Source organism: Populus euphratica, unplaced genomic scaffold (genome assembly GCF_000495115.2).
Source record: "Populus euphratica unplaced genomic scaffold, PopEup_1.0 scaffold23.1, whole genome shotgun sequence".
In the NCBI taxonomy this organism is placed as follows: Eukaryota; Viridiplantae; Streptophyta; class Magnoliopsida; order Malpighiales; family Salicaceae; genus Populus; species Populus euphratica.
Genome location: NW_011499892.1, coordinates 1,177,816 through 1,194,157, shown reverse-complemented (window position 1 = coordinate 1,194,157; position 16,342 = coordinate 1,177,816). Strand labels below are relative to the sequence as shown.

The 16,342-nt window shown below is 30.8% G+C and overlaps 2 protein-coding genes and 1 long non-coding RNA gene across 3 annotated transcripts in view; 1 reads left to right on the top strand and 2 right to left on the bottom strand.

Moving 5' to 3' along the window:
* The window catches only part of LOC105131450 (uncharacterized), a 9,325-nt gene extending 3,087 nt beyond the window's left edge, over positions 1–6,238 (top strand). The window contains exon 3 of the long non-coding RNA XR_843438.1: positions 4,689–6,238. This is a non-coding gene — a long non-coding RNA (uncharacterized LOC105131450). The remainder of the gene's footprint in view (positions 1–4,688) is intronic.
* Positions 6,239–6,856: 618 nt separating this feature from the next.
* On the bottom strand, positions 6,857–7,641 carry LOC105131449 (antifungal protein ginkbilobin-2-like). The gene has a single exon (XM_011034432.1). It carries the CDS (start codon positions 7,522–7,524, stop codon positions 7,123–7,125), a length of 402 nt encoding a protein of 133 aa, XP_011032734.1. The 5' UTR covers positions 7,525–7,641; the 3' UTR covers positions 6,857–7,122.
* Positions 7,642–13,331: 5,690 nt separating this feature from the next.
* Positions 13,332–15,999, bottom strand: LOC105131448 (aluminum-activated malate transporter 14-like). The gene is made up of 6 exons (XM_011034431.1): positions 15,684–15,999; positions 15,426–15,566; positions 14,537–14,809; positions 14,211–14,329; positions 13,923–14,066; positions 13,332–13,830 (listed from the first exon to the last, which is right to left on the bottom strand). Exons 1-6 carry the CDS (start codon positions 15,958–15,960, stop codon positions 13,510–13,512), a joined length of 1,275 nt encoding a protein of 424 aa, XP_011032733.1. The 5' UTR covers positions 15,961–15,999; the 3' UTR covers positions 13,332–13,509.
* Positions 16,000–16,342: the final 343 nt, after the last annotated feature.

The window sequence follows — 16,342 nt, the reverse complement described above, 5'->3', positions numbered from 1 at the left end:
TCTTTTAAGTTAATTAATCCTACTTATTGTTGTTAAGTGTTAGAAGAACTTCAAAAAAGTATTATGAATTGATACCATTTTTATAACAATATATTTAAAATAACCAAGAAATTTCTAAATATTTAATTAAAAATACATTACATTAAACAATAAATAAATCTAGTTAATTAAAAATACATTACATTAAAAAAAAATGTAGTTAATTTAAAAATTAAAACCTCTCTTTTGTATAATTTCTAACTTTTTATTTTGAAAATACGCTGTAAAAATTGAATCCAAATTAGAAATATCTATTTTTATAATTTGTTCTTTTTTCTCAATCTTGTCCAATTCTTGTTTCTCTTGACTTTGTTGAATCACTCATAGCTTGTTGCTCTAACATAATTTTTTTTTGTCTTATTTCTCCTGATCCATAATTTCAACTAGAGTATCCCTAAATTGTTATAAGAGATTTGTTACAATTATCTCTATTCAACTAGAGTATCCCTAAATTGTTATAAAAGATTTGTTACAGTTGTCTCTCAAACTTTATCTTTTTCTTGTTTATGTTTAAGTCGTTTCTTTGCAACCTTCTGATCAATTGGTTTATCTTAATAAATCAATGGTTCACTGTCTTCTCCTAAACTAACAGAATCAAGGGTAGATGGAGCTGATGAAGTTGAACTTGCATTAACACGACCTTTTTATTTCTTGTTTGACCTTTGATGTTGACTTGCACGCTCAGATTGCCATTTGAGTTCTTTTCTTAATATAACCCAACAATGTTCTAGTTGAAATCGTTTGCCACTATAAAAGGCATACATTTGTCTAGCATCATTAATCTGGTAAGTAAAAAATTAGAGAAATTAAATAATGTTAAAATATATGTTAAATAATTTAACATAAAAATAAATATTAAAATTACCCTTAATTCTTTGGTCATTCCACTTTGCTGACGATTTTCAATTTGAGTAACAAATCTAATAAATTTATCGACTTCTCTATTTATTTCTTGCCATCTACTTGAGATGCTTATTTAAGAATGACATAAAAATAAATATTAAAATTACTCTTGATTCTTTGGTCATTCCACTTTGTTGATGATTTTTAATTTGAGTAACAAATCTAATAAATTTATTGACTTCTCTATTTATTTCTTGCCATCTACTTGAGATGCTTATTTGAGAATGATTATTCAAGTTTCCTCCATTCTCTACAAAATAAGTATGTATTCGAGCCTAGAACTGTTTTGTTTGTTGTTCAACTCCTGTAATTAGATCTTTACTTGTATTTAGCAATGTAGAAACAAGTAAACAATATTTTTTTGGTGAGAAGTTTTTATTTCTTTGTGATTTTTTTGTTGTATGGACATTTAAATTTAAGTATGTTAAGTCATCAATTAATTAATTAGAATCACTTGGTTGAGAGAGAATATCTTCTTACTCACTCATAAGAAAGTTGGTGAAAGAGCTTGGAAAATTTAAATCCATCTACATTAAAAAAAAAAAAACTCAAGTTAAAACTTTATAAGAGAGGGTAAAAGAAGCGTACATTCAATGTTTAACAATTTTATTGTTTACATACATGTGAATTAATAATAAGTATTGCATCCTATTTGTTTTAACATTACAATTTAACTATTTTTTGGAACTAAAAGAAGATTGATATACTGATTTAATTGTATTTTCAACAAGATAAAATATAATTAACGTAGACAATCAAAAATAAATTTTAAATATGTCACTCTATATTTTTATCAATATTAGCTACCATTATTATTTCCTCTCAATTTTATTAAAGATAACAACATAAATAAAAAATTATTTTCCTTAACCCATATCAAAAACATAAAATAACAAAGAAATAAAAATCATCATAAATATCAAATTAACAACAAAAGGTCTACAAAATTAAGAGATATTAAAAAGAAAATAGAGAAAGCTTTTAAATAAACATATATTTTAATTTCAGCTAATTAATACAATCGATGTTTTTAATTAACCAGAGAATAATTGATTCTTGTTTTTTTAAATTTAAAAAAAAACAAATTTCTTTTCTTCTGTTTTTTAAAAAGAGAAAAAATTATTGACCAACAATAGCTATAAAAATAATCGATAGCAATAGTAACTTTATTTTAGCCATTTCTACATAAAGATGTAGAAATAGCTTTTCACATATTGAATAGTTATTTTTACTATCTTTTAACTATTAATAATAAGCATTGCATCCTATTTGTTTTAACATTATAATTTAACTATTTTTTGGAACTAAAAAAGGATTAATTTACCGATTTAATTGTATTTTCAATAAGATAAAATATAATTAACCTAGACAATCAAAAATAAATTTTAAATATGTCACTCTATATTTTTATCAATATTAGCTACCATTATTATTTCCTCTCAATTTTATCAAAGATAACAACATAAATAAAAAATTGTTTTCCTTAACCCATATAAAAAACATAAAATAACAAAGGAATAAAAATCATCACAAATATCAAATTAACAACAAAAGGTCTACAAAATCAAGAGATATTAAAAAGAAAATAGAAAAAGCTTTTAAATTAACATACCTTTTAATTTCAGCTAATTAACACAATCAATATTTTTAATTAACCAGAGAATAATTGATTCTTGTTTTTTTAAATTTAAAAGAAGGGTGAGGTGTAATATAAATTTTTTTTTTTAAAAAAAATTCTTTTCTTCTATTTTTAAAGAAAAAAAAAATTATTGATCAACGATAATAGTAGTTAGAAATAATAACTTTATTTTAGCCATTTCTACATAAACATGTAGAATTAGCTTTTAGTTATTTCTACTATCATTTTACCTACTAGTTGAAGTTGTAAAAACAAGAAATAAAAGTTACAAGTACATATTTTAAAATTTAACTCCTCGTTTAATTTTCTGGTTGGAGATGCTCTTACAGATTTTTAAGGTAGCCTTTAATCATTTGCTTTATGTTTTAAAACTACATAAATTTACTTCAAAACAATCTAGAGAAGATTTATTTTGTCTCTTTATCTTCAAAATATGTTTCTATCTTTTTCTAACACTAAGTGCTAGTCTTTGTGTCTTTATATGTAGCTATTTTCAACTTTTGGCATCGCTGAATCTGGAGAATACCACACTAGGGCACAATAACTATCTATAGCTTTTTAGCACAACTGGTCTGCATATATGCATCATTAAGACCATTTGAGGCTAAAGCCGGCCTATTCGATCGCTTTACCTCCACGAGCTGGCTCTTGTGAGTGTGTGTACGCGCACGTACTCAAGCATACGCTTTCTGGTTTTTGACTTTGCCCTATAGAATTAGGATAAGACGATACGGTTACTGTAGCTGGTCTGCTTAAAATGCATGTTTAAGGTGAAAAATGCATCTGCCAGATTATAGAAATTTAGGCCTCAAGGTGGCTAGTTTAGATCCGTGAAGATACACACATCTTGTTTGTTCATGTAGTCTTAATCTGAGCGGCAGAAAGTAAGAGATGTTATCTGATCACTTAAGATGACCCGATTCTTTTGTGTGCAAGTGTGCGAGAGCGTAAACTATCGGGTTTTTTTTTTCTTTCTACTTTTGGCACTATAGAACTAGGATAAGACCCTGTGAGTGCAAAGATAGTCTTTATATAACCTTTTCTGTAGCTGGTGTATATGTACAATATGTTTTTTCTCAGCTCAGCAACTTGGGGATTTAGTGGGGGAAAAAATCCTTGTGAATACACAGAATAACTTGCAGATGAAAGCATGTTTCGTGTGGCAAACACATCTGCAACATTATGGAAATTTAGGCCCTAAGTTGACAAGTTTAGGAGAAAGTTATATACAGTTTGTTTGTTCACAAAAGAGTTTCAATCCGAGGGGCAGAGCTGAAAACATACATGCATTGTATTTGCTGAGTAGAAGAAAATGTGTTTCTGTTAGCCATGAATATGGTAAAGAAATTATTCATGGTGAGATTATAGATCTTTTGAATGCCATAGATTTACTGCAGAGTCTGCTGAAACATGCATCTTTCTATTGAGCTTGAATGCACCAACATATGGAGGAAGTTCTTTGGTGTTTGTTCACTTGCATATGAGATGGCGTGTGCCATTGTAGATGTAAACAGAATATTATGAAAGTTGAGCGCACGAGAAGGGATAAAGTAAAGGCAGAATATGAATTTGAGGATTAATCCCAACTTCCTAAGCATGATAACCTATGAGGTTTCCCTGGTATGAATCCTCTTTACCACTTTTAAACCAAAGTCCAAAGGTGTGGGTTAAGATGGGTTTGCAGTCTTCAACTGGAGTATGGCATTCAAACCAATGATTAAACTTGATTTATGGACAAAATGGAGAAAATATGAAAGGGTTTTTATCTATTTCTTTTTCATTACCGCATATAAAATCACCCACAGCTAGTACGTTTGCCTTGCAATAAAACCACATTCTTCTTGTTGCTGCTGGCATTTCATTTCATTATACCATCAGAGTAACAATCTTCTTGTTGCATGCTTTTGTCAGTTCTAGTTATTATTTTACAGTGTTAAGATGTTGCATTCTCGCTCATGCACACTTCATGTAGGAAGAGGGAAGGTCAGAAATCAGAATATGATTTGTTCGAGGAATTAATTGTCTCAGAGTTGCTAGTGAAGCTATTGTCTGTTCATGCTATAATGTTGAAATGATATTTGATATTTGCTTTTGTGTTATTTGTTAGGGGTTCTTACTTCCAAGAAAGTGGGTAAGTAAAGATGGAGATGAGTTTTGAAACTGCATATTGAAGATCAATTGAAACCTTGATCGATTGGATTCACACTGAAGTAAATACGGGCAAGACTCAAGTCTTCTTTCGATCCTTTTCTCCGGTACATTTCAGGTCTGTCTTTAGTTTTCTTTTTTCTTGATATAATTTTCTGCGTTGGTACTCTTTTTTATCATGGACATTTCAAATGTATTTACAAGCAACTCTTTCTCGAATATTTAAACTGCCAGATTCTTCCTGAATGCTGATACATCTATTTTGACTCTTTGATTTTAGTCTCAAATTTTTGTACAGAATAACATTATCAGTGCGGTTTTCTGATTATGAGGGAAACCTGAATTCTTTCCTCGCTAAACTGTGGACCAGCTCTTTTCAACTCATGAGTTACTTGAGATGATTCCTTTGGTCTCAAATACTGCATGTGAGTGTGTTATCTCATAAATTTGCTTATGAAACAGAGGTGGTGACCGGAAGTCTCACGGTAGCTGTCATTTGGAGAAGCTTCCTTACTTAAAAGCTCAGTGCTGGTTCACCGGACATCCATTTCAAAATATTCTTTGATGTTTTATCGAAACATTCAAATGAATCACAAGCCATGTACTTGCATTTGTTGAATGTGACAAGCATGTCGGCACGGAGAAAGGATGGCCACCCATCCGTGTACTATCTAGGATCAAGTATAGGTCCACCCTCCCTACACCATCAAGACTGCAGCCATTGGTGCCTGCCTGGTGTACCTGATTCCTGGAATGAGCTTCTTTATATGCTTCTACTCAAGCGGGGGTCTGTTGGTGCACAAAATCTAACAGAATCTTCTCATGCTGCCCTGACTGCACAGGAAGTTATCTGTTTTGACCAGCGTGATTAAAGAACGGCAGTTCATAGATCAAAGGTCGCCGTTTCCTCAAACCAATCAACAAAATCATCGTTTGCTGAGTTGGTTGTGATGCGTTCGCTTCCAATGCCATCCACTTGATCAATCACAGTTTCCATCAAAGAACGGCAGTTCATAGATAAAAGGTTGCTGTTTCCTCAAACCAATCAACAAAATCATCATTTGCTGAGTTGGTTGTGATGCGTTCGCTTCCAATGCCATCCACTTGATCAATCACAGTTTCCATCAAAGAACGGCAGTTCATAGATAAAAGGTTGCTGTTTCCTCAAACCAATCAACAAAATCATCATTTGCTGAGTTGGTTGTGATGCGTTCGCTTCCAATGCCATCCACTTGATCAATCACAGTTTCCATCGACAATCTCGGGGAAAATTTAAGTTATACTGCTTTTTGATGAATTTTGTTCCCAGAATGATTGGGGACATTTCACAGGCATCGTGGACAAGGCAAAATTGATGGTTGTGAAGAGATACACAAAGGCATGCTTTTCCTTTTGTTATACAAAGTGCATTCAATGGGACAGAAAAACCATAGAAAGATTCTGATAACGCCCCTTGTACACTGTTTATGCAAAGCAAATACTGGAAATTTAACAGTACGATTTCTCCTCTTCTGTTTAATTTACATACCACTGGGAGCAGCACTTTTCAGCTTTAGTCATTGTTAAAGAATGTAAAGAATCCAAGGCATGGAAATTCTCTAAGGACATACTATGCTAGTTTTGGGGGCCTTTATTTCCCTACAGTGCTCTTGAATTTGTGTTGGTTTCTTGACACGCATGGAAAAACTCGTAACTTAAGCTAGAAATTTATGTATTAAGGATTTGGTTGGCCAAAAATACGGACTTCCATGCCTTGATGGAAATCGAAAGCACGGGGCATTAACACTTCCCTATCAGGTGCTCCCCGTGAATTTATTATGCGCAATTTGCTGCGTGGTGAGCAAAATGGATCTGGCACCTATATAAGAGTGGAACGCATTTTTCTCTTCTTTCCTGTTAGCTGATTGTCCGACGGAGATTGAGGGTATTAGAGATTAAGCATTCAAGAGGACAATGCCTGTCTTATCCCCTTCTTTGAAGTTATCCACTAGCTTACTTTCCTTTAATCTTGATGAAAGGAAAGGCCACTCCATGCTCCCCTGCTTTTAACAGCGGTGGGTGCGGTGCCACTGACAATTTTTGGTAAATCATAATTGCATAACTTTCAAAGATAAAATCGGGGAGACATTCACGCACAAACAGGCATGCTTGATAGTCTACAAGAATCCAAAATTGGATGGGCATGTTCAAGAATGAACAAGAAAACTAATAAGCCAAAATAACTCAATAAGAACGAAAACATGATAACAAGTGACAGGAAAGAACAAGCAAAAACCTTATCAGCCAAACCACGTACGAGAACATTGAAACGGATAAGTTTGGACGCACTGTCCATGGTACATAGAAAACATGGTAGCCAAAGAAAAATCCTATCTTGTCGAGAGCCCAATTGTTTAATCAGAAAATGGGTATTGCTCATACCTAATCGTACAATCATGGAGCACCGAACGAGCCCCTATTCGGCTTTGACAACTCGCAAACATGGCTGTTTTAGCCGCGCCAAGACATGATGAGCAGTCGGAGCTGGTGAGGTTCTGATTGCAAGCAGCATGACCATAGGCAGCAGCATTAGGATAAGGAGAGATGTTGAAGTAGTCATAATTCTTGCTCGTTGGGGTTACAGCCCCACTTTCTGCAAGGACATAAGCTAGACTAATTCCAAAGGGATCACCCTTTGAGTACACTCCTGAGTTGCAGAGAACAGTTGTCCCGGTGGTGTCAGGAACACTTGTAGCAAAGACGCACCATCCAAAGAATCCGATGAAAACTAGGGCCAGCTTTGGAGGAAAGCCCATGTTTCTTGTTCTCTTGATTTTGATCAGAAATGAAGCTTCTCCTTGACTTCTTATTTCAAGCTTTCATTGGTTACAACGTCATTTTTCACAATTAAAGGAGTGATTTTTGTTCCTTTCATGTGTCTTGTATCTTATAAGAATAAATACAAAAAAGCTCCTAAACCTATGACGTGTTTCACAGTTCGGTCCCCAACCCATGAAATCTCCCCATCTCTTCCATTTTTTCCCCCTCATATATGAGCTTCTCTCTCTTCCCCTCGTATATGAGCTTCTCTCTCTTATAAAAAAATAAAATAAAATAAATAAAAAACGTCTGTCTCCCCCCCTCCCCCCCGTCGTATGCTACCATCTCTCTTTTCTTCACCCAAAACCCTCATGCACTATCACTGTTTTATGTTGTTGCATGATGATGAAGAATGGGTTTTATGGATTTTGATAGGTCGGTGACGTGAATGGGAAACTTGGTTGATTTGTGGAGGTGGGTTTATAGGATTGATTATGGTTTTTGAGGAATTGGTTATGTGGGGAAGAAGATGGATTAGAAGTCTTTGAATAAGGAGGATTGATCCTGACTCGGTCAAAAACAGTGTTCAATTTGCTCCATTAATAGTTCTTTGGGTCCTTTAATTGGAATTTGATTAATATCTTTTTTTCCTTCAAATTTTGGAGAGTTAATTTATATGATTTTAGTTGTATATGTTTGGTATTGTTTTTTCCTTCAAATTTTGGAGAGTTAATTCATATGATTTTAGTTGATTAAGTGTATGTTTGTTATTGTGGTAGTTTACTTTTGTAATTATAATTTTAAAAAAATTATTTTATAAAAATTATTTTTGATTGAAGTTGGTTTGATATTTATATATGTTTGGTTAAAATTGTGGTTGGAATTGAGGTTGAAAAACAAATAGTTTAATATATTTTGTTAAAAATACTTTTTAAATTGAGGTTGTAAATAATTTTAAAAAATATATATTATTATTGATGGTTGGAATTGCGATTTTTATCTAATTTTATTATAAATTTAACTACTGTTATTACATCGTGAAATAACTAATATTTTATAGAAAATATTTTTTATTACTTTATTAAACTATTTATAATTTTATTACGTATGAAATATATATGACAAAGATTACAATTTTTTTTTGTTTTTTAAGAGCGCAACAACATCAAGTAAAATATTATCAGGAATAAAATTGGAATTGTGATTTCTATCTAATTTATCATTAGTGTCATTGAATAATGTTAAATACTAATTTTTTAAATAAAACACAATTAAAAATTAAAAATTAAAAATAAATTTTTTTATTTTATTTTACTAGTAGGATAGATTGTTAGTTATGTTTTAAAACACATTAAAATAATATTTTTTATTTTATAAAATTTATTTTTGATATTAATATATAAAAAATAATTTAATTTTTATTTAAAAAATAGTAAAATAACAATAATTTAACTATAATCCAAACATGATCTGATCATCATTTATAAGAAAAGGCTAGTGATGTCTTGATATTAGCATGTATCTGGCACCCCATGGATTTTAATTTCTTATAGTGGGTAGAGCCTGTAGAAAATGATGAGAGCTCAATTATTTATTGAGACAAGCGGGAAGCATCTGAAGTGCTCTTGGCGGTTTCTTCTAACCCTGCATTTCAAACGCAGTAAATAATAGGATCCATGAATAGTAAACGCTGTTTTTTTTCTTCACCAGGCATTTGGCTTTTATGTTTTAAGCAAAACGTAATCGCTACCTCGTAAACAAATGGTTTCTAATGTGGGACTGGGCTTTTTGTTTTTTGTTTTTTTATTTATTTGAGCTAACATTATTTTCGACTGATTCTGAGTGCTGAAACTTAGTGTTTCATATTTAATGTTATTTAAATAGGTTTTAGATTTTATTTTATGCAATAAAGCATCTAATTGAATGCATACTAGTTAATTATGATGTGTTTCTTGAATGATAATATAAACACTGATATCTAACATCACATTTAAATTAACATCATTAATTAGATATAACATTAATAAATAAATGAGAGGTACGACACTGATATCTAACATCACATTTAAATTAAAATCATTAATTAGATATAACATTAATATATAAATGAGAGGTACGACTTTCTTTGAAATCTAATTGAAAACTTAAAATAATAATAATTATTATATATAAAGTAAAAAATATACATACACACGTATATTTCTTTTATTTTTCTAATTTAACTAACTGGGGTGTGTGTGTGTATTGCAATTCATTAATAAAATCAAGCCTAAATATGATGTTAGGTTTAAGAGTTTATATCATCACTTAAATAATGTAACATTTTTTATGGTGTTTAAACTATAATTAATAGTATTTTTTAATTAGTCAATGAGATTCACTTTATAGAAATAGATAAATATAAGTCGGGGAGAGAAATAATAAGAGATATATTCTTATTATTTTTTATAAATTATGAATTTTATTCTTTCTCTTTCTTTTGTGTTTGTTTTGTACTTTTTCAAAGTAAAAGAATAACCTGTGAAATACATGATAAGTTGGAGCTGATTTGTATTTATCCCTGTTTTATTGCTATATTGAAGATTTTAGATTATTCTCACGTTCGTAATATCAAAATCTTATCATTAATTTTGAATGATTATCTTATACATCTAATAAAAACCTAAGACTTTCTTATAGGGCTTCATTGTTCCACAAATCATTTTTGTTTTATAGATTCAAACTTTTTTTTTTCTTTTAATTACATTCTTCAATTGTCTAATTATATGAAATTAGTAGCGAGACATGAAGAACAATAAGTTTGATCCAAAAATTTTATCAATATTTAATTTGATTTATAAATTCATTTTATTTATTTTAAACCTATAAATAAAAAAGAGACTCACTAAAAAATAATAACAAAAATAAATAATAATCAGTTGTTGCAAATTCAACTATAAAGGTGATCGAGTTTGATGCTTAGATATTCTATTCAACAAAAAAAGTTAAATGATAGTGGTTAATGACATTTAAATTCGCTAAAAAAATAAATAAGGGCTTGAGAAGATTTTATATCTGGAGTTGATTTTTTTGGCAACTCAAAGGAAACAAGTGAGTTTTATTAAGTTGGATATATTTGTTTTTCATGTGTTTTCACCTTAAAAATTATTAAAAAAATGAATTATTAAGTCTAAAAACAAAATGGCATTTTCTTCCTAGTGTTCAGCTTGCTCGTCTACTTGGAACTAGACAAGCAAACAATATGCCATTTGCCTTAAATATGACATTTTTTTTCTTAAAAGAATTGTATAACATGTTATTTATTATCTTAATAAAGAAAATAAAAAACAAGACTAGACATATGGGTCTGGCTTATAGACCTATGCACGCCTGGTTTGGTGCTAGAAAGCTAGAGAATAGATCTTTCTTTTTATGTACCCCTCTTTTTTTTCTTTTTTTCTTTTTTGGAGTTCAAAACAATAGAGAATAGATCTTTCTTTTTATGTACCCTCTCTTTTTTTCTTTTTTTTTTGGAGTTCAAAACAGTAAAATTCCCGTACTTATTCATTTATTCTTTATTTTTACATGATTATTAAATAATATTATAAATTTTTATTTTTATTTTAGCATTTTTTATTATATATATGAAATGAAAATAATAATATAATTATACATTGTTATGGGAAACTCGACTCAAATATTTTAATTTTTTTAAAAAAATTTAAATGGATTTTAAATATGATTTTAATAATTTTATGATTTTTTTTTAGTTTTCAATCATGCATGAAATATGAACATTATATTTTTTTTAATTTCCTATAACAATCATATTATTTCTATCAAAACAACTATTATAATTTCAAACCTTGTGTTTATTGAGATAAATAAGAAAAACATCAATAAAAAATTGATTTTAATCTTGAGAAATATATGAAATTAAATATTTTCTTTTAAAAAAACTATGTTCTATAATTAGATACAAAATTTGAAAATATATATAAGATTAGATATCTTAATATTTATTTTTATTTCAGTTTTCTTAGTTAATTTTTAGTTTATATAAATAAACTTTTTATTATTTATTAGCATATATAATTTTCTATTTATTTTATTGAATGTACATATTAGTCTTTTTTGTAATGGAAATTTATATTTATGAAAAAAATCAAATCTATTTTTAAGTTTAATAACACTGCAAATTTTTTTTTCTAAGACTTGAATATTATTATTTTATATAAAATATTTTTTAGTTCTCACAATTTAGCGCTTGCTTGCAAACCAATTATAAAAAATACTAAACCAGGGTTGAGTGAAAAGAAAAACATCAATAAAAAATTGATTTTAGACTTGAGAAATATATAAAATTAAATATTTTCTTTTTAAAATACTATGTTATATAATTAGATACAAAATTTGAAAAAATATATAAAATTAGATATTTTAATATTTATCTTTATTTCAGTTTCCTTAGTTAATTTTTAGTTTATATGAATAAATTTTTTATTATTTATTAGCAAATATAATTCTCTATTTATTTTATTGAATATACATATTAGTCTTTTTTGTAATGAAAATTTATATTTATAAAAAAATCAAATCTATTTTTAATTTTAATAACACATCAAAATTGTTTTTCCAAGACCTGAATATTATTATTTTATATAAAATATTTTTTAGTTCTCATGCTTGCAAATCAATTATAAAAAATACTAAATCAGGGTTGAGTGAGTTTTTTTCAATATTTTATTTATTTATTTGGGTTTTTTTTAATAATTAATAATTAACAAATTGTTTTAGAATTTAATAATTTAAATTAAAAAAATACGAAAGGATATCAATCAGATCATATATTAAAAGAGAAACAAGTGAAGCGAGAATTGTCCTGGGAGAAGAGAGGTTGAGATGATTGCCGACAATATTCATTAGTTCTGTTGGGGATCGCAGCCTTTGTCTCTCACCCATTTCTGCCCAGGACAACACTGAGGAGGAATGCTACCCCACTTTTTATTTAGCCTTTTAATACTAACCACCCCCAAAAGCTAATGATGGTGCCACGCAGGTCTGAACCTCAAATAAAGTAGGTTTTTTTTTTTTTTCAAAAAATATTTTTATATTATTTTAATATGTTTATTTTAAAAATAAATTTTTTAAATAAAAAGTTATTATTTTAAAATTAAAAAAAAAACAATTTTTATTACTGTTCTACGCACCCACTTCAAATTCAACTTCGAGTGGTTTTCGGCCAAGATTTACGGCCTCTGGTTTCAAGGTGGATCGTGGGCCAAGCGATTCACAATTGAAAAGGCATGACGCCTCTACCCGTGTTGTATTGGAGTGTTCGTGTTATTTATTCAAATATTTTTTAAAATATATTAAAATAACATATATTTTTTAATATTACCATATTAAAATTGTAAAATATAAAAAAATTATTGTTTTTAATAAAAAATTGTTTGGGCCGTATTTTCAAAGAGCGCATGCATCTTTGTTTACTTTAGAGGGTAGTTTTTGGACTTTTCCTTTTGCACATGTGACAACCTTAAACGACAATTTTTGCGGTCCGTATCTGCCCCTTTGTAGTTTGTTCATTTACGCTGTGGCTTTGTTCCATCGATGGCTGAGTTAAGATTTCATCCAAATAGCCGGTTCAGGTTTGAGTATATAATTTCTTGATTAGCTTTGCGGGCACGATTGCACAGCATGAGTACATTATATATACACACACACGCACACACTCAAACACACACACACATTATTTTTGCATAGCATGAGTACATTATATTTATTTATTTATTTACATTATTTTCTTTTATAAGATAAAAAATAATATAACATTACCATAGCTATTAATATTTCCATAATATTTATCAGTAAATTTACAGGTTAAAACAACATATATGCGCTCCGCTGACATTGCCAAGCAGTGATCAGTGCGTGCCTTTCTCTGAATAGTTTCTCAGCCAAGCCAAAAATTGGCGAATAGTTGTGCATAATTTAGAACTTTAGCCTTGAAAACCAGCAAGTTCTCCAAGCTCTTCCACCTCCTTGGATAAATCTTCCAGCTTCTCCACCACCCCCATTAGTGTGAACACAAAGCTTGCTACTGCAAATCCCTCAGCATTATCAAGTTTCCCTAAATTGAAAGGACACATGACCTGACTAAGCTCTTGTCTCACTAATTTTAACTTAGGTACTATGAAAACCCCTGGCTGGCACCTTCTCATTTTCATGATGCTCTCTCCAAACTCTCTCAGAGTCCAAGCAAGTGCTGACCCAGCTGCTTCACAAGGTTCTTTTATTGACTCTCTCAAAGCTTGCAATGGCTATTATAACACAGTTTGAATGGTTTAAGTAAAAAAACTTCGGAAACTTGAATAGAAATGTTGAAAGAAAAGGTTGAGTACATATTAGTTACCTCTTCGGGAGAATTAAGAGAACCCTTAAGTGAAAGAATGATCGCAGCCAATTCTCTAAGAACCTCTCCAATCTTTTGGTATTTCTCCCAAGGGTGGGATAGCCTAAATCTGCCATGCCACGGCTCCCATTTCGCAAAATATACCTAAGAAGAGAGTACACCTTTTAATAATCAGAGAATTCATGTTTTGGGATAGAAGAAATACCAAATTAAATGGGAACATTTGTTTGACAGTGAGATACTTGTGCTATTGTCAAGTTATGGGGAGACAAAGAGAAGAAATATTACCAAGGATTCATCCTTTGCCTTGGAGTTTAGCACTGATATGCAGTCCCTGAAACTAGCAGTCGGCTGAACTGACTGGTTTTCCTTTTCATTGACTAACCTGAAATACTCTTCTATGCAGCCTGCAAAACGATTTAAATTCTCACTCCTTTCCAGTTCTTACTGTCAAAAATGATAAAATATAGAATACACATTCTGAAATTTTATATTTTTCACAAACCGTTAATTTTATCAGTGTCGTTCAAATAATCAGAGCTGAAAAGAAAATAAAGGCTACGGATTCGATTCAATTCTTAATTGATTTTTGTTTTTTTTTTAATATTGCCTACCTTCTATGGAGCTTGCAAGGCCTTCAAATTTGGACACCATAGAATCATGAAGCTCATCGCTAGCCCACATGGGAAACACAAACAAGCTTGTGCAAATGCAGATGGCGAAGCCCAAAACAATCATCACGAGACGTTCGCGGGCTATTTCAATGACATTCTCTTCACGTAAACCGGATACTGAAACCAGATTGAATGTGAGGATGAATATCATCACTCCATAGTCATATCTCTTCTTAATGTTTGGATTCAGTCTAGCGTATGTTGCTGCCCCACCTGATCCACAATCAGTATTTTGAACGAGATTGATCAAACATTCCATGGAAATATGCATGTATGCAAAATATATCATTGTATTTTCTGTTCTTAAGATAATAATTAAAAGCAAGATTAATTTGAGTGAACTGGAGGCCTGTTTTTTAAAATGTACATTTAAAAGCGAGGACAGAAATTAATAAAGAACAAAGCTGTCACAGGGGGCTTAGGCATAGCGTGTAAGATAATTAAACCGATAAAGTTAGTGCTTGGAATTAAGTTTTAGATGTCGTGATAGCATATCACTTTCCTGTTTGCTGTCACATGGAATGGAATGCACACACAGCGAATATTCATTAACTAATTGAGAGATCAGAATAAAATATTTTCATTCTAGAAGCAATTAATGAACAACGTATTTGACGACGGAGCACAGAGAAACTGGGATTCGTTTTTACAAGAAACTGGGATGTTGCTGAAGAATGGCGAGGAACGTTTATAATTGTATTGGCCTCGAAAACTTTATGGTTAAAGAAGAAAAGCAATGTTGATTGTTGTACGTAGCAATATTCATCATTTTTTTGTTGTTTTGGATTTTTTTATTGATATTGAATCCTGGGAAGGATGAAAACCTTACCAAAAATAAAGACAGAAACACCCACGACAAAAGGGTTGCCGATACCACCAACTTGCTGACCTAAAACGGCTGCTAAATATCCCAATCCGCCTCCTAAAACAGTCCCAATTCCACGACTCAAGCCCTTGCTAAGGGTAGCTCCTGAAATGCATGTGATATCAAATCAAGAAAACGTTTGGAAAACATAGCATCGCATGCAAATGCAATATTTATTACGACAGTTTAAACAAATCAATAGTATATAGTATATATATCAACCTGCATGGAACTCAAAGATGACCACAACAGTCATTATAGCCCACATCGCATTATCGTCTCCAACTTCTTCATAGAGAGTGTCAACGAAGTAGACAAGAGAAACCAAAACCAGAGCAATTCCAACTTTGATAGCGTGGATAGCTTTTCTTATGGTATCCCTATTTTTCTGGACAAAAGAAATAACAGGACTTAGAGAAACTTGGAATTTCTTTTCCTGTTTGAGATCATGAGTAAATCCCTGATCTCCATCTGGGATAGGGATAACAACTGAGCCCATGATATTACTTAGCTGATGGTACTCTGCTATTTTTTTTTTCCTCGACTTGGTTTGTTGAATGGTTGAGGTGGAGAGGGTGCATGTATTTATAACAACAAGGACCGATCGCTCGAGATATAAAAAAAGTGAAGAAAACAGTAATTGTGCCGAAGCTTCAAAGTGGACATACACGGTTTCACATTTCAAATCACACACACTTACATGGCCATGGGGTAATGCACTGAAACATGCAAGCCTGCAATATTTATCTTAACGTTGGGTTCGTTTTAGTGAACTTAGCGTGATCTAGTGGAACACCTTGAACAACACAAGTGTACCTTCTGTTACAGTAATATGGGGGATCGTCTTCTCGCATCACCTTGATATGTATACGTATAAACAT